The sequence below is a fragment of the Scardinius erythrophthalmus genome, assembly GCF_964197995.2.
Source record: "Scardinius erythrophthalmus genome assembly, chromosome: 11".
Taxonomy (NCBI): Eukaryota; Metazoa; Chordata; class Actinopteri; order Cypriniformes; family Leuciscidae; genus Scardinius; species Scardinius erythrophthalmus.
The window spans coordinates 2,368,553-2,388,920 of NC_138231.1; the positions used below are offsets into that span (position 1 = coordinate 2,368,553).

Consider the following 20,368-nt stretch of genomic DNA (forward strand, 5'->3'; position numbering starts at 1 on the left):
ATTATAATGCATTATTTTCATTGCACAATTTCTCAGTGCTGATTTTCTCAGTTGTTTGATTTATATGAAATAAAATAAAACAAAGGAAAAAAATAATAATGATGAATATAATGTCAGTCTTAAAGACTTTTTTCCCCTCTGGATTATGGGGTGAAAGTGACCCAGACGTGGTTTTGACAGGTTTGAAGTGGTTTTGAAGAGTGAGATCGTGTGTTTAGATGGTTTTGCACATGAATTGGTCCATTTTTCAGTGGGTCAGTTTGAATATTCATTCAGTCACTGCGAACGAAGCAACGAACCAAAACATGTGACTGTGAAGTGTCCTTAATATACAGCTTTTATGTGGAAAAGCTCGCAAGAACTGTACATACCAACATTCAGTGTATTTAGCATTGCTATGTAATGTGGGAGTTTGGTTTGTAAATAAATTTAGAGATATTAAATATATGAATGTCTCATTTGCTTCATTGATGCATGTTTGAGTGTTGTGGAGATGTGTGTGTGATGTTGCACCTGCAGACGTAAACACTTTCTCTGCTTTAGACCTTTGCTTGTCTTGTGACGGCTGTTAGAGCACCTGACCGTCGCTCACATGATGTTTTACTGAACCGGGGCTTTAACAGAGTGAATCTCATATCTTGTGGCTTTGGTGAATCTTCAGCTTGAGAGACAGAGGAACAGAATCTGATGCTCAGGTAAACTCTGTTCTTACAATATTAGAATTTTGAATAGTTTGAAAAGACGTTTTTGTAGCATAATAATAAGTGTAATAAGAGTAGCATAATTGTTTAGAAAAGGAACTTTTATTGACTAGATAGTGTTAATAAAATATATATGTATGTATTTATGTACATTTATTTGAATGTAATCGAATTTAAATATATTTTATTATATTTATTGTGTGTATATATATATATATACAATATATATATATATATATTATATATATTTATATCTTTTATTCACACAAAAAATCATAATTATTTTGTTTTGTATTTTCATTTAGATTGTAACTAGGTTTAAAGATTATGTGTAATTTAAATGTTTTATATTTTTCATTAATAATGTCTTAATCAAATATTGCAATGAAATTGTAACAAGTTTTTATATAAAAAATTCAGAATAATTTTACATGCGTTTTATTTATTTTTCATTTGGATTTGAGCTCATTTAAATATATTTTATAATTTTAATTAGTAGTCTTAATTTTTTATTCACATGAATATTACAAACATGGTTAATCAAATATTGCAATAAAATTGTAAAATTTTTTAATAAGAATATTTAAATTTTATGTAATTTAAATATTTTATATTTTTAAGTAATAATGTCTTAATTTTTTATTAGTCTTATTTTGACATTTTTATTCACATAAAAATTTCAATCATGGTTAATCAAATATTACAATGAAATTAAAACAAGTTTTAGAAGAAATCAAAATAAGTATTTTATGTGTTTTATTTAATCTAATTTAAATACGTTTTATATTTTTTATTAATATTGTATTTTTTGTACATATTTAACATCAATGCTAAATTTCACCCCACAGCAATAACTCTGCTGTATTTCCTCAGGATGTGGCGTGTGTGTGTCCTGTGTGTGTGTGCTCTGCTGTCCGTCACCTGTGGCCGCCCACATCTCTCCACAGGGTCACATGACATGATCAACATCATCAACACGGCCCAGACCACGTGGACGGTAGGAGGGGTTTGGTTTTTCTGCTCTGTTTGAAGGACTGATGCACCTGTTTATCCTTCTCTCTTCTCTCTTCTGTCTTCCTCTTTCGGTTCTTCTCAGGCGGGTGTGAATTTCCAGAATGTGCCGTCTGGATTTCTGAAGTCCCTCTGTGGGACCCTGATGAACGGCCCCCGACTGCCTGACACGTGAGTCTAAAACTGAGGAGAAACAAGACCAATTTATGATTTAGCATCACTTCAGGAAATTAATTCTGTCATAAAACAGCAAAAAATGCAATTAATCTGCATGCTAAAATTCTTTGATTGGTGTTTATTTAAAGTTCAGTGGGTTGAAAAGCATCTGCCACATGCATGTGTGTAAAGTTGTGTTAACATTGGCATTTGTATTTACATCTGAGTTTCACACACACACAGTCATTTTAATGGAAATAAAGCTGAATCTGTATCTCACTGACGTGATTAATGCGTTCTAAAATAAAATGCATTAATAGACTAATTAAACAAATCATTAAAAACTAAATTCTCATTATAGTATGAAAAAAACTGTTAAAGTACTAATACAGTCATGGTCAAAATTGATGGCACCCCTGATAAATATGATCAAAAATGGCTGTAAAAAATAAATCTGCATTGTTTATCCTTTTGAGCTTTCATTCAAAAAATTCACAAAAATCTAACCTTTCATTGAAGTAAAAGAATTGAAATTGGGGGGTAAATCACATTATGAAATAAATGTTTTTCTCCAAAACACGCTGGCCATAATTGTCAGGGGATAATTGTAGGGATGGACAATATATCGGCCACCATATCGGTATCGGCTGATATATGTTCTATTTGATGTTATTGTTATCGGTCCGATAAGAACATTCTGCCGATATATTAAATCCAATAAATAATGTATTATTTCCTACATCTGAGACACTTCAGATGCGCACTGTTCAACATGATGGGTTTGAATTGCTTGAAATATGATTGAAGTCACTTTGAAAAAGGAAAATATGTTTAATGCAACAAGTCTCATAAGAGCAAGTCTGTCATCAAATTATAATGAGAATGATGGCTTTTATTTGTGAGACTTTTGTTTTTGTAACCAGGCTCTCAAAAATGATATAAAAATTTTGGATTTAGATTTATCGGTCAATATATCGGTTTTCAATTATAAAGAATTATCAGTTATCGTATCGGCCATCGGTGCATCTCTAATTTATTTTAGTGCAATTTGTCATTCTTTCTCATTGTTCTTTTTTTATTTGTATTTATTTATTTAATTTAGTGCAATTTTTGTCATTATTTCTCGTTATTGTTATTTATTTATATACCATAGTGCAATTTTTTAAATCATTTTTTAAATCATTGTTCTCATTTATTTTATGCAGTGCAATTTCTGTCATTTCCCATTGTTATTTATTTATATTATTGTTTTGCAAATCAGCATAAATTAAAGTTTGTACAATAAATATTGCCATAATATACAGTCATGGTCAAAATTGATGGCACCCCTGGTAAATATGATCAAAAATGGCTGTAAAAAATAAATCTGCATTGTTTATCCTTTTGATCTTTCCTTCAAAAAATTCACAAAAATCTAACCTTTCATTGAAGTAAAAGAATTGAAATTGGGGGGTAAATCACATTATGAAATAAATGTTTTTCTCCAAAACACACTGGCCATAATTGTTGGCACCCCTAGAATTTTTTATGAGAAAAATATTTCTGAAGTATATTCCCATTAATATTTACCTTTTTTAAGCACACCAGGGTGACTAGGAACATGAAATTGTCCAGCTATGACTTCTTGTTTCACAAGAGTTTAAATATGAGGAAACACAAAGGCCAAATTCCCTGAATCATCCATCACAATGAGTAAAACTAAAGAATATAGTTCTGATGTGCAGCAAAAGATTGTTGAGCTTCACAAAACAGAAAGTGGCTGTAAGACAATAGCTAAAGAATTGAAAATCCCCATTTTGACCATCAGGGCAATAATTAAGAAGTTATAATCAACTAAAGATGTTACGAATCTGCCAGGAAGAGGACGTGTGTCTACTGTCTTTATGCACGGTGAGGAGGAACGTTTGAGTGGCCAAAGATTCTCCAAGGATCACAGATGGAGAATTGCAGAGATTAGTTGAGTCTTGGGGTCAGAAAGCCTAAAAAAAAAAATATCAAACAACCCCTACATCCCCACATGTTGTTTTGGAGGGTTTCAAGAAAAATCCTCCTCGCTCCTCCAAAAACAAACTCCAGCATATTCAGTGGTCAGACACGACTGGATCTTCAAAAGGGACCGGATTCTGTGGTCAGATGAAACTAAAAAATGACTTTTTGGCAGAAAACCCAGCAGATATGTTTGGTGCAAACAGGGATAAAAAGTATCCAATGCCTACGGTTAAATATACTGCTGGATCTTATATGTTGTGGGCCTATTTATTTGCTGGAGGTCCTGGACATCTTGTTCAGATACATGCAGGGCCGGATTACCCAATGGGCATTATGGGCACGTGCCCAGGGGCCCATGCGCACTTGGGGCCCAAAAAAAAAAAAAAAAAAAATTCTAAAGAAATTGGTATTTGAGAATTTTTGACGCGTTGGACCCGGGTTCGAATCTGCCTTTGGCCGAACTTGATCTTCTTCTTTCTCACTTTTGATATGATATGGTTATTATTTATATGCAGCACTCAACTATGCAGTTTTTTCAACTTCATAATGTTTATTTTGAAAACATTTAATATTTATATTTAACATTTATATTAAACATTTAAAGGGTAACTAAACCCTAAACCAACTTTTTTTAGTTAATGCTCTGTAAGATTGGGGCTTTATTAGTGCTGTTCACTGATTCAAGTAATTTTTTTGACATTTGTGTTTAAAGTGTTTTAATTTTACAAAATATGGTGTAAAAACGTCTGAGTGCTGCCCTCTTCAGGTTGAACAGTGGCTACTGCAGTTGAATTTTCCTATTGGAAGTTGTGGTACACTCTGATGTCAGAGGGTACCAGCTAACCACGCCCTTACCTACAGAGAGATACGTCTCAGATGCACGCCCCCTCTCCACTGGGCTCTGCCTACTTTTCCAGCATTTTTCAAATATTGCCAGTGGGTGGAGTCAAGCTCTGACCAGGGGTTTAGTTACCCTTTAATAACGTGAAAGGTTTAATATAGGCATGGCCGTAGCCAGCTATGACGTCACCGAGGTCCGGACTTCGGTCATTTTTTATTCAAAAATAAAATTTCAAGCTCTCTGAATGATTAATTAGCCGTTTAAACCGCGTCATATGTGTTTGCAATTCATGTCGCTGAGAGAAGGAACAGTGGACGGGGCTTGAGAGCGCGTTGTGAGTGAGGGCGCGGGTGCAGCCTCCGTGTTGCCAGATTCACCTATTATACGTCTTTTTGGACTCGTTTTTCCCATTTATTGTGACACTTTAGGACGTTAATAAAGTGGGAAGTTGAATGTTAGGGCTAGTGATATATTAATTTTCTTTTCCAAAACACAAGCTTTGAACTTATTTCTCATTATTATTATTTTTTTGTTTTTTTAAATGTTTTTCGTGGCATTAATAAAAAAGAAGAAGCTTAGACAAACTGTAATTGCTGACAGGAAGATACCAAATTCGGTAAGACAAACGCAGTGATCATGATTATCTGTAAGAAATGTACAACACTATCAAAAACAATAGCATAATACAGATCTGTATCATTATTCTAACGTTATTTGTAACTTGTTACGAAATAAAAAGTCTCTCACCTAAAAAAAACGTACTTTCCTGTCCCGTCAGTCTCGTTGCGCGTCCTCTTCAATTACACGCGCAGCGCGGCAGAGCGCTTTATGTCACTTTATTATAAATAAAGCGCAAAAGAAACTACAAGCATGATGCAACAACATCGTAGTTGATGTCAATTTGTATTATGTATCATAACTAAAAAATAAGTTTGAGCCCCCTTTAATGTCCAGGTACAAGTCAATGTTTTTTCTTTTTGCACAGTTCATGGGTTGAAGCCCATTGAAGCTCTTAATTTTGAGCTCTCAAAGAGCACCAGATTGATGCATTTAACCTTAAAATGTACAAAATTTTCTTACGGGGGAGCATGCCCCCGAACCCCCCTTGAGGGACAGAGGTCCACCCATCATAGTTTTACAAAATCCTATGGGAAAGAACGATCATTTATGAACTTTACTCCAGCATAGTACAACAAAGTTCCTTTTAAGTCAGTAAACTAAAACTGTTAATGCAAAATTAAAATATCCTTGGACAAACTATACATTTGGCCTGCCTAAGGGGGGGCCTACAAGACATTGTGCCCGGGGGCCTCTGAATTCTTAATCCGGCCCTGGATACATGGTATTATGGATTCTAGCAAATACAAACAGATAAAAAATCAAAACCTGACGGCCTCTGCTAGAAATCTTATAATGGGCCGTGGTTGGATCTTCCTTCAGGACAACGATCCAAAACAAACATCAAAATCAACACAAAAATGGGTAACTGAGCACAAAATGAAGCTTCTGCCATGACCGTCCCAGTCCCCTAAACTGAACACTATAGAAAATGAGTGGGCTGAACTGAAGATAAGAAGCACCAACATGAACTTGTGAATCTGAAGGATCTGGAGAGGATCTGTAAGGAGGAATGGTCTCTGATCTCAGGTCAGGTGTTCTCCAAACTCATTAGGCATTATAGGAGAAGACTCAGAGCTGTTATCTTGGCAAAAGGAGGTTGCAAAAAGTATTTAATAACAGGGTGCCAACAATTATGGCCAGCGTGTTTTGGAGAAAAACATTTATTTCATAATGTGATTTACCCCCCAATTTCAATTCTTTTACTTCAATGAAAGGTTAGATTTTTGCGAAATGTTTGAAGGAAAGATCAAAAGGATAAACAATGCAGAATTATTTTTTACAGCCATTTTTGATCATATTTACCAGGGGTGCCATCAATTTTGACCATGACTGTATATTATGGCAATATTTATTGTACAAACTTTAATTTATGCTGATTTGCAAAACAATAATATAAATAAATAACAATGAGAAATTACAGAAATTGCACTGCATAAAATAAATGAGTACAATGATTTAAAAAATGATTTAAAAAATTGCACTATGGTATATAAATAAATAACAATAATGAGAAATAATGACAAAAATTGCACTAAATTAAATAAATAAATACAAATAAAAAAAGAACAATGAGAAAGAATGACAAATTGCACTAAAATAAATTAGAGATGCACCGATGGCCGATACGATAACTGATAATTCTTTATAATTGAAAACCGATATATTGACCGATAAATCTAAATCCAAAATTTTTATATCATTTTTGAGAGCCTGGTTACAAAAACAAAAGTCTCACAAATAAAAGCCATCATTCTCATTATAATTTGATGACAGACTTGCTCTTATGAGACTTGTTGCATTAAACATATTTTCCTTTTTCAAAGTGACTTCAATCATATTTCAAGCAATTCAAACCCATCATGTTGAACAGTGCGCATCTGAAGTGTCTCAGATGTAGGAAATAATACATTATTTATCGGATTTAATATATCGGCAAAATGTTCTTATCGGACCGATAACAATAACATCAAATAGAACATATATCAGCCGATACCGATATGGTGGCCGATATATTGTCCATCCCTACAATAAATAAATAAATGACAAATAATGACAAAATTGCTCTTCAAAAAACACATAAGTAATAATGAGAAATAATGACAAAGTGCAGTACAAGAAATAAAAATAAAAATTTAGGGGGTTAAATGTGCAAAATTGTCATGCAAAATAATAATGTCACAATGAAAAAATGCTCTTAAAAATGGGCTTGATTTTCTTTATTTAAAACATATTTTCTTAATTACATCTACATTTATGCATTTATCCAAAGCAACTTACAAGAAAGAGGAACAAAAGCATTAAGTCAAAGAACCAACAGTATTCGAAACATACAATGCCAGGATTATCAGACAAACCACAAAAAAAAGTACAATGTTTTTTGTGGAAAGTGGGGTCACACTTTATTTGAAGGTGTCATTGTTACAGTGAAATTATATATTTAAGTACTGAGTAATATTAATAAACAACATGTACTTACTATAGGGTTAGGGTAGGATTAGGGTTTGGCTGAGGGTTAGTTGCATGTAATTCTGCATAATTTACTGTTATTACTATGGTAAGTACATGTAACATCTGTAACAAGGACACTGTAACATAAAGAGTAACCGAAAGTGGTTTGAAAGGGTTTAATATCTGAATAAAAAGTGATTTAGCTTAAAGAACAGATTTTCCTCAGTGTGTGTGTGTGTGTGTGTGTGTGTGTTTTCTGCGTCTGCAGGGTGAAACACGCCGTCGACGTGAATCTTCCGGACAGTTTCGACCCGCGGGCCGAGTGGCCGTACTGTAAAAGCCTCGGGCAGATCCGGGATCAGGGGTCCTGCGGCTCCTGCTGGGTAAACACACGTACACGTGTGTGTGTGTGTGTGTGTGTGTGTGTGAGGCTACGTATACATTCATACGGATACATTTGATAACAGCGTTTTTATTTTTAAAAAGTCGAAAGATTAAAGTCGAAATATTTCGAGATTAAAGTCGAAATATTTTGAGATTAAAGTAAAAATATTTCGAGATTAAAGTCGAAATATTTAATATTTCGAGATTAAAGTACAAATATTTCGAGAATAAAGTCAAAATATTTAATATTTTGAGATTAAAGTCAAAATATTTAATATTTTGAGATTAAAGTCAAAATATTTAATATTTCAAGATTAAAGTACAAATATTTCGAGAATAAAGTCAAAATATTTAATATTTTGAGATTAAAGTCGAAATATTTAATATTTCAAGATTAAAGTACAAATATTTCGAGACTAAAGTCGAAATATAAAATTTTTCGATATTAAAATAGAAATATTTCGAGATTAAAGTCGAAATATTTAATATTTCGAGATTAAAGTAGAAATATTTCGAGATTAAAGTAGAAATATTTAATATTTCGAGATTAAAATCGAAATATTTAATATTTCGAGATTAAAATAGAAATATTTCGAGATTAAAGTCGAAATATTAAATTTTTCGAGATTAAAATAGAAATATTTCGAGATTAAAGTCGAAATATTTAATATTTCGAGATTAAAGTACAAATATTTAGAGATTAAAGTCGAAATATTTAATATTTCGAGATTAAAGTACAAATATTTAATATTTCGAGATTAAAGTAGAAATATATTTCGAGAATAAAGTCAAAATATTTCGAGATAACATTTATTGACTGACAGCTCATATTGAGAGAAATAAAGTGTGTGTGTGTGTGTGTGTGTGTGTGTGTGTGTGTGTGTGTGTGTGTGTGTGTGTGTGTGTGTGTGTGTGTGTGTGTGTCTGTGTGTGTGTGTGGGTGTGTGCGTGCGTGTGTGTGTGAGGCTATGTATACATTAATCCGGATACATTTGATAACAGCGTTTTCGTTTAAAAAAAGTCGAAAGATTAAAGTCGAAAGATTTAGTATTTCGAGATTAAAGTTGAAATATTTAATATTTCGAGATTAAAGTCGAAATATTTCGAGATTAAAGTTGAAATATTTAATATTTCGAGATTAAAGTAGAAATATTTCGAGATTAAAGTCGAAATATTTAATATTTCGAGAATAAAGTCGAAATATTTAATATTTCGAGATTAAAGTCGAAATATTTCGAGATTAAAGTAGAAATATTTCGAGATTAAAGTAGAAATATTTCGAGATTAAAGTTGAAATATTTAATATTTCGAGAATAAAGTACAAATATTTCGAGATTAAAGTCGAAATATTTAATATTTCGAGATTAAAGTAGAAATATTTCGAGATTAAAGTCGAAATATTTAATATTTCGAGATTAAAGTACAAATATTTCGAGATTAAAGTCAAAATATTTCGAGATTAAAGTACAAATATTTATTATTTCGAGATTAAAGTACAAATATTTCGAGATTAAAGTCGAAATATTTAATATTTCGAGATAGGCCTATGTCACGAAAAAACTGAAGACCGGAAATACGTCTTTTAGTAGGGATACGGCTCTTCCGGTTAGCTTTTTACAATGGCGGAGTCCGATAGATACCGCTTGACCAAATCTCTCCGCAACCTGCCTGAAGTCACATATGACGATGTGATTCGGATGGTAAATGAAAACTCTCAAGTGGAAAAGCGTGAAAACTGAGATAGCTGTCTACGTCCTGACGCAGAGCAACCCGGTACACTTCAACAACAGCGGCGGGCCGTTCGCCAGTTAGGTAAACGTCTCTATGGTAACAGCGAGTTGGACCAATCAGCAGACGTTGCTGCTACGCTTAGGATTGTGGGTAGTGTAGTTTTTTTAATAAGATTGCGGATAAAACATGTTTTTCTTAAAACAAGGTTGATTTCATACGAATTTATAGCTTCTACAGGAGCAAAAAGCTTAGTTTCACAACCTCATAGCTCGTGGTCAGTCTACCTCAGATGGTTTAGACATTATGGCTGATAATCTAAGTAGAAATATTTCGAGATTAAAGAGATAACTCGAGATTCGAGTGTGTGTGTGTGTGTGTGTGTGTGTGTGTGTGTGTGTGTGTGTGTGTGTGTGTGTGTGTGTGAGGCATGTGTATAATGTGTATACATTAATCCGGATACATTTGATAACAGCGTTTTCGTTTAAAAAAAGTCGAAAGATTAAAGTCGAAAGATTTAGTATTTTGAGATTAAAGTTGAAATGTTTTGAGAATAAAGTCGAAATATTTCGAGATAACTCAAGATTTTGAGTTACTTTTTCACATTTATTGACTGACAGCTCATATTGAGAGAAATAAAGTGAGGAGGTGTGTGTGTGTGTGTGTGTGTGCGCGCTGTGTAAACATGCTTATTGTAGTTCTAGACTAAATGTGAACATGCATTTGCTCATCTCACTTACACGAAATCATTCAGTATTCCTCAAAATGAATAAAAACAGTAAAATGCAATCTCAGAATTTTACGCAAAACTTTTATAATGAACTATATTAAATTACACAAATATACTTTATGTATTTAATCTCACTTTATTAACCAATGTCTTTGCTGCTGACCTTCAATAATCTAATTCAACCATACTAATGAGCAAAAATTACTTTAGATTAGATTTAGAAATAAGAGGTTTGTTTGAGCGGTGCCCTCTACTGTACTGGAGTAAACATGCATTTCCTCACTTTTTCTCATTTCTCACCCATTTCTGTATTGTAGTGCAATGCCATTATTTCTGTGTTGTATGTTGTGTGTGTGCAGGCGTTCGGTGCGGTGGAAGCCATGTCTGACCGCATCTGCATCCACAGTAAAGGAAATTTTTCGGTGGAGATCTCGGCTGAAGATCTGCTGTCCTGCTGTGAGGAGTGCGGCTTCGGGTGTGTGTCCTCAGCAACACACACACACACCGTTCAACAGCTGTAGTTATGGTTATAAATATGGTTATGGTTATAGTTATGGTTATAGTTATAGTTATAGTTATGTTTATGGTTATAGTTATAGTTATGTTTATGGTTATAGCTATAGTTATAGTTATGTTTATGGTTATAGTTATAGTTATGTTTATGGTTATAGCTATAGTTATGGTTATGGTTATGTTTATGGTTATAGTTATAGTTATGTTTATGGTTATAGTTACAGTTATGGTTATGTTTGTTTATGGTTATAGTTATGGTTATATTTATGGTTATGGTTATAGCTATAGTTATGGTTATAGTTATGGTTATAGTTATGGTTATGGTTATATAGTTTTGGTTATAGCTATAGTTATGGTTATAGTTATAGTTATGGTTATAAATATGGTTATGGTTATAGTTATAGTTATGTTTATGGTTATAGTTATAGTTATGTTTATGGTTATAGCTATAGTTATAGTTATGTTTATGGTTATAGTTATAGTTATGTTTATGGTTATAGCTATAGTTATAGTTATGGTTATGTTTATGGTTATAGTTATAGTTATAGTTATGTTTATGGTTATGGTTATAGTTACAGTTATGGTTATGTTTATGTTTGTTTATGGTTATAGTTATGGTTATATTTATGGTTATGGTTATAGCTATAGTTATGGTTATAGTTATGGTTATAGTTATGGTTATGGTTATGGTTATAGCTATGGTTATGGTTATAGTTATGGTTATGGTTATAGCTATAGTTATGGTTATAGTTATGGTTATGTTATGGTTATGGTTATGGTTAAGGTTATAGCTATAGTTATGGTTATGGTTATAGTTATGGTTATGGTTATAGTTATAGTTATGATTATGGTTATAGCTATAGTTATGGTTATAGCTATGGTTATGGTTATGGTTATAGTTATGATTATGGTTATAGTTATAGTTATGGTTATAGTTATGGTTATGTTTATGTTTATGGTTATAGTTATAGTTATAGTTATGGTTATGTTTATGTTTGTTTATGGTTATAGTTATGGTTATAGTTATGGTTATGGTTATGGTTATAGCTATAGTTATGGTTATGGTTATGGTTATAGCTATGGTTATAGTTATGGTTATAGCTATAGTTATGGTTATGGTTATGGTTATAGCTATAGTTATGGTTATGGTTATGGTGATGGTTATAGCTATAGTTATGGTTATAGTTATAGTTATAGTTATGGTGATGGTTATAGTTATGGTTATAGCTATAGTTATGGTTATAGCTATGGTTATGGTTATGGTTATAGTTATAGTTATGGTTATGGTTATAGTTGTGGTTATAGTTATAGTTATGGTTATAGTTATGGTTATGGTTATAGCTATAGTTATGGTTATAGTTATGGTTATAGTTATGGTTATGGTTATAGCTATAGCTATAGTTATGGTTATGGTTATAGTTATGGTTATGGTTTGTGGTGTGAACCGGGCTTTTCAGGAACATCTGAGTAGAAACATCTGTAACATCTGTTCTGATTCTCAGCTGTTCTGGAGGTTATCCGGCAGAAGCGTGGGATTACTGGACTAAATCCGGCCTGGTGACCGGAGGACTTTATGGATCCAACGTGGGTGAGTCTGGATCTTTACAGTATAATAATAAAGAATAACTGTACTGAAGCTCATCAACTTCATTCTGCTGGATTTACGTTAGTTTTACATTATAGTTTTATTTGTCAAATCTGCAATAACATAATCTAGTATGGTGGCATGAACATTATGATAAATATCTCCTTTTGTGTTCTGCAAAAAAAGTGTGAGATGACGTGAGTCACAGGTAGCCTATAAAACTATGAAACTTTGGTACAATAATATGGTTTAACAGAATATTGAAATAAATAAATAAAAATACATTAAAAATGCAACTTTAAAACAAACAAAAATAATAAATATAATAACAAAATATTAAAATGTAACACAATATTAAATAAATAATAAAATGGCAAACATTTAATTTATTAATTAAAATTAAACAAAAATAATACAATAAAATATTACAATAAATAAAAAATAATAAAATAACAAAATATTAAAATTAAACAAAATAATAAAATAAAAACAAAATAAAATAAAATAAATAATAAAATACAATAACATTGATAATAAATAACAAAATAAATAAAATTATAGAATATTAAAATAAATATAAAATTAATTAAATTAAACTTTTAATAAAATAAATAAATATTAAAATAAATAAAAATATAACAAAATAATAAAATAACAAAACATTAAATAAAAGAATAAAATGTTAAAATACATACATTTAAATAAAAAACATTCAAATAAATACAATAAAATAAAATATTAAAATGAAAATAATACTACTAATAAAATCAATGAGGTCTTTCTGCTCACGTCTAGGCTGCAGACCCTACAGTATCGCCCCCTGTGAGCATCATGTGAACGGCACGCGTCCGCCGTGTTCAGGAGAGCAGGACACACCGCAGTGTGACGCCGCCTGTATCCCGCAGTACAGCGTCCCCTACACACACGACAAACACTTTGGTGAGTTCCTGCTGCTTCATCTCCTCTGTCTCTATAACTCTATAACTCTGACTGACTCCGTCGCCCCCTGCAGGCTATAAAGCGTACAACCTTCCCTCGGACCCGAAGCAGATCATGACTGAACTTTACAACAATGGCCCGGTGGAAGCGGCCTTCACCGTCTATGAGGACTTCCTGCTCTACAAGACGGGTCAGAACCACACGCTTTAAACGGATAGTTCACACAAAACTGAAAATTAGCCCATGATTTACTCACCCTGAAGTCGTCCTAGGTGTATATGACTTTCTTCTTTCAGACGAATACAATCAGAGTTAAATAAACAAATGTCCTGGCTCTTACAAGCTTTATAATGCAGTGAATGGCTGTTTCTGTTTTGAAGTCCTGAAAAGTGCACTTTTATGATGGATAGATGCACTTTTATGATGGATAGATGCACTTTTATGATGGATAGTTGCACTTTAATCATGGATAGATGCACTTTTATGATGGATAGATGCACTTTTATGATGGATAGATGCACTTTTATGATGGATAGATGCACTTTTATGATGGATAGATGCACTTTTATGATGGATAGATGCACTTTTATGATGGATAGATGCACTTTTATGATGATAGATGCACTTTTATCATGGATAGATGCACTTTTATGATGAATAGATGCACTTTTATGATGATAGATGCACTTTTATCATGGATAGATGCACTTTTATGATGAATAGATGCACTTTTATGATGAATAGATGCACTTTTATGATGGATAGATGCACTTTTATGATGGATAGATGCACTTTTATGATGGATAGATGCACTTTTATGATGAATAGATGCACTTTTATGATGGATAGATGCACTTTTATGATGGATAGATGCACTTTTATGATGGATAGATGCACTTTTATGATGAATAGATGCACTTTTATGATGGATAGATGCACTTTTATGATGGATAGATGCACTTTTATGATGATAGATGCACTTTTATCATGGATAGATGCACTTTTATGATGAATAGATGCACTTTTATGATGGATAGATGCACTTTTATGATGGATAGATGCACTTTAATCATGGATAGACATGCACTTTTATGATGGATAGATGCACTTTTATCATGATAGATGCACTTTTATGATGAATAGATGCACTTTTATGATGGATAGATGCACTTTTATCATGATAGATGCACTTTTATCATGATAGATGCACTTTTATGATGGATAGATGCACTTTTATGATGGATAGATGCACTTTTATGATGAATAGATGCACTTTTATGATGAATAGACGCACTTTTATGATGGACAGATGCACTTTTATGATGGATAGATGCACTTTTATCATGGATAGATGCACTTTTATCATGGATAGATGCACTTTTATGATGGACAGATGCACTTTTATGATGGATAGATGCACTTTTATGATGAATAGATGCACTTTTATGATGGATAGATGCATTTTTATGATGGATAGATGCACTTTAATCATGGATAGATGCACTTTTATGATGGATAGATGCACTTATATGATGGACAGATGCACTTTTATGATGGATAGATGCACTTTTATGATGGATAGATGCACTTTTATCATGGATAGATGCACTTTTATGATGAATAGATGCACTTTTATGATGGATAGATGCATTTTTATGATGGATAGATGCACTTTAATCATGGATAGATGCACTTTTATGATGGACAGATGCACTTTTATGATGGATAGATGCACTTTTATGATGTATAGATGCACTTTTATGATGGATAGATGCACTTATATGATGGATAGATGCACTTTTATCATGGATAGATGCACTTTTATGATGAATAGATGCACTTTTATGATGAATAGATGCATTTTTATGATGGATAGATGCACTTTAATCATGGATAGATGCACTTTTATGATGGATAGATGCACTTTTATGATGAATAGATGCACTTTTATGATGAATAGATGCACTTTTATGATGGACAGATGCACTTTTATGATGGATAGATGCACTTTTATGATGGATAGATGCACTTTTATGATGAATAGATGCACTTTTATGATGAATAGATGCACTTTTATGATGAATAGATGCACTTTTATGATGGACAGATGCACTTTTATGATGGATAGATGCACTTTTATCATGGATAGATGCACTTTTATGATGGACAGATGCACTTTTATGATGGATAGATGCACTTTTATGATGAATAGATGCACTTTTATGATGGATAGATGCATTTTTATGATGGATAGATGCACTTTAATCATGGATAGATGCACTTTTATGATGAATAGATGCACTTTTATCATGGATAGATGCACTTTTATGATGAATAGATGCACTTTTATGATGAATAGATGCATTTTTATGATGGATAGATGCACTTTAATCATGGATAGATGCACTTTTATGATGGATAGATGCACTTTTATCATGATAGATGCACTTTTATGATGGATAGATGCACTTTTATGATGATAGATGCACTTTTATAAATAGATGCACTTTTATGATGGATAGATGCACTTTTATGATGGATAGATGCACTTTTATGATGGATAGATGAACTTTTATGATGAATAGATGCACTTTTTGGATAGATGCACTTTTATGATGGATAGATGCACTTTTATGATGAATAGATGCACTTTTTGGATAGATGCACTTTTATGATGGATAGATGCACTTTTATGATGAACAGATGCACTTTTATGATGGATAGATGTACTTTTATGATGAATAGATGCACTTTTATGATGGATAGATGCACTTTTATGATGGATAGATGCACTTTTTGGATAGATGCACTTTTATGATGGATAGATGCACTTTTATGATGGATAGATGCACTTTTATGATGGACAGATGCTCTTTTATGATGGATAGATGCACTTTTATGATGGATAGATGCACTTTTAAGATGGATAGATGCACTTTTATGATGGATAGATGCACTTTTATGATGGATAGATGCACTTTTATGATGAATAGATGCACTTTTACGATGGATAGATGCACTTTTATGATGGATAGATGCACTTTTATGATGGACAGATGTTCTTTTATGATGGATAGATGCACTTTTACGATGGATAGATGCACTTTTAAGATGGATAGATGCACTTTTATGATGGATAGATGCACTTTTATGATGGACAGATGCTCTTTTATGATGGATAGATGCACTTTTATGATGGATAGATGCACTTTTAAGATGGATAGATGCACTTTTATGATGGATAGATGCACTTTTATGATGGATAGATGCACTTTTATGATGGATAGATGCACTTTTATGATGAATAGATGCACTTTTACGATGGATAGATGCACTTTTACGATGGATAGATGCACTTTTATGATGGATAGATGCACTTTTATGATGGACAGATGTTCTTTTATGATGGACAGATGTTCTTTTATGATGGATAGATGCACTTTTACGATGGATAGATGCACTTTTAAGATGGATAGATGCACTTTTATGATGGATAGATGCACTTTTATGATGGATAGATGCACTTTTATGGACTTCAAAACAGAAACACCCATTTACTGCCATTATAAAGCCTTTGAAGAGCCAGGACATTTTTTAATATAACTTTGATTGTATTCGTCTGAAAGAAGAATGTCATACACACCTAGGATGACTTGAGGGCGAGTAAATCATGAGCTAATGTTCATTTTCTTGTGAACTCTCCGTTTCATGTTTTTAGCCATCATCTGCAGAGCTTCTGTGTGACTGTGTTGATCTCTCAGGTGTGTACCAGCACGTGACCGGGTCTGCCCTGGGAGGCCATGCGGTGAAGATCCTGGGCTGGGGAGAGGAGAAGGGAACGCCGTTCTGGCTCGTGGCCAACTCCTGGAACACCGACTGGGGAGACAACGGTGAGACTGAGCCGGACACACACCGGATCAGCGCCGGACTCATGATGATGATGATGCACACTGCTGCATCTTTATTATCATAATGTGTAGAATAATTATATTTTAAGAAACTAGTTTCTGATATTAAATATTGTGGAAATTATGATATTTTATTATAATAGTTTTATTTAAATAGGATTATTTATTATACATAGTTTTAATAATACATTATATATATATATATATATATATATATATAATATATATAATGTATTATTAAAACTATGTATAATAATTATCATTTATAATAATTACAATAATTTATTTAAAAAAATACATTAATTTAATTATTATGAATGACAATGATTATACATTATTTTAATAATATTGTATATTTTATATAGTTTCTTATATATACATTATTAAAACTATGTATAATAATTATATATATATATATATATATATATAATCATCAATTATCAATATTTTATATAATAGTTTCATATCCTTTAAGAAACTAGTTTCTGATATAATATTTTGTGGAAATAATGATACTATGATTTTATATATATATATATATACTTTATGATTGTAAATGTGAGGTGTCACCTGTTTTGTCTTTGGCAGGGTATTTTAAGATCCTGCGGGGCCGAGATGAGTGTGGCATTGAGAGTGAGATGGTGGCTGGTGTTCCTCAGCTCTGAACCGGCTTTTACATCATCACTTCACCGGAAACCAGAAACAGAAATAAAACTGTGTCTGTGTCTCATGCTTAATGCATTCTGAAATAATATACAACAATTGATTAAAAGCAGTTACGATAATGTGAAAAAATAAAGACATATCATTTACATTTTATATTATGGTAATGTTTACTGTACAGCCTTTAATTTATGATGATGTTCACTACATAGTATTACAGTGATCTGAATTGACAATAATTAAGACTAATGAGAATGTGGATTGTGTTTCACCTGGTGGATGTTTGTGGTACTGCGCCTGAACAAACCCTCAGCAAACTCAATTTTAGAGATATAGACTTCAAATTTGGAACAACTTGGCTTTGATTTGATTGATTTAGAGTCCAATTTGTCCAATGAAATGTAATATAGTTAATATAAAAAATGTTTACATTTGCTTTATAGTGCAGCAGATTAGTAAAAAAATCGTTCACTTTGGTATAGAAGCATGAAATTTGGCACAGATACTCTCTAAGGGCCACTATTTTGGAAAAAGGCGTTGGCCACTCAAAAATTCAATATGGCGGCCATTTTTCAAAATGGCCGCCATTGCTATTCAATGCTTATTATATCAATTATTCAAACAGTGATCCAAGCATAAAATTTGATACAAATATACTCTCTAAAGGACATGTTAATAGAAAAAGATGCTTGTCCCTCAAAAATTCAAGATGGCCGCCATTTTTAAAGATGGCCACTGTTCCTGTCGAATATTAAGGTGAGACATGGCAGGCAAAAACATTGTTTTTTTTTTTACTGGTCAATTTTGAGATTTTTGGATATTTGTCTTCAATAACATGTCTTCTTTCAGACTGTGGTGAAAAAAGTCCAAAAAACACATTTAGATCTTTATTTTACTACACTTTGTCTGTTTGCGTCTGTAGATTTCGCGTAAATTCAACAAAAGTTGTCGTTGTAAATCCTCCCGCCGATCCGCGATCTCTGTCTGCTCTCTGTCTTCACAGGCACCGCTGGAAAGCTCTCTCTTCACTGTACAATGCTGTCGGATCCAAATATGGTCATTTCCTTTTTATCAGCAACCAATCGCGAAAGTAAAAGGGCTGAATGCGCAATCTCATTGGCTGATGATAAATCTTTAAAGCCCGTTTTCTCAAAATGACCTTTCTCTCATACTCCAAGTCTGAAATCTCCACTTCAGTAGCACCTATATACACCAATCTTTCCAGTCTTGTACCTAGTTATATTATAAAGACATTTACTGAGGGATCTGTAAATATATTATTCCTAGCCTGATTTATATAACATTTTATTCCAAAAAACATGGCGAAAATCATTTTTTAAGGCTATTGACAGTATTATGATTTACAGGATAACAAAAGTAGATATCCATAAATGCCTCTGTATTTTTTCCCCATCTAATATGTGAACACAATGAAAAAATAATTTTAATCTGGCTTTATCCAATACTCAGATTTCGTTTTTTTAAATATATACAAATTAGCGCATATTTAATTAGATATGGCCTAATTTGCTAATTTAAACATTAAATTACAGAAAACTTTTAATAAATTTTTTTCTCATCTTAATGTAGGTAATCAACTGGGAAAGTTTCATGGTGATATCTGCTAGTTTTTTAATTTTTACCCTATTCACCCGTAGTGTCTCGCCTTAATTATTTAAATTGTTAAAATGGTGATGCAAGCATACAATTAGGCAGAAATACTCTTCAAGGAACACTCTTTTGGAAAAAGGTATGTGCCACTCAAAAATTCAGGATGGCCACCATTTTCAAGATGGCCACCATTTCTGTCAAATAGTTATAATGTCTGCTTTGTCTGCCTCTTCTTTGACCTGTCCAGCTTAGTTAAACTTGCCAGGGATATAAAATCCCCGCTGGCATAGCTCTCAGGTTCAATGGAGTTCATACACAAGCCTCTCCACCACGGCAAGGTGTAGTCCACAGAGAGGAAGGGCCACTGTTAGAAAAAAGGATACGCTACTGGTACAGGTTGCACAGTGGGGAGAACAAGTATTGGATACACTGCTGATTTTGAAGGTTTTCCTACTTACAAAGCATGTAGAGGTCTGTAATTTTTATCATAGGTACGCTTCAACTGTGAGAGACGGAAATCCAGAAAATCACATTGTATGA

General features: G+C 32.6%; 1 protein-coding gene across 2 annotated transcripts; it reads left to right on the plus strand.

The window, feature by feature from the left end:
• Positions 1-602: 602 nt before the first annotated feature.
• On the plus strand, positions 603-18,476 carry ctsbb (cathepsin Bb). Of its 2 annotated transcripts, none has more exons than XM_081377933.1 (10): positions 603-695; positions 1,575-1,698; positions 1,798-1,883; positions 8,036-8,150; positions 10,969-11,084; positions 12,625-12,710; positions 13,503-13,646; positions 13,720-13,836; positions 17,408-17,536; positions 18,143-18,476. In XM_081377933.1, exons 1-10 carry the CDS (start codon positions 688-690, stop codon positions 18,217-18,219), a joined length of 1,002 nt encoding a protein of 333 aa, XP_081234059.1. In that variant the 5' UTR covers positions 603-687; the 3' UTR covers positions 18,220-18,476. The 2 variants fall into 2 exon arrangements, with proteins under 2 accessions (XP_081234059.1, XP_081234060.1); XM_081377934.1 differs by having other exon boundaries at positions 634-695; positions 1,550-1,698; positions 18,143-18,373.
• The last annotated feature ends 1,892 nt before the right edge of the window (positions 18,477-20,368 follow it).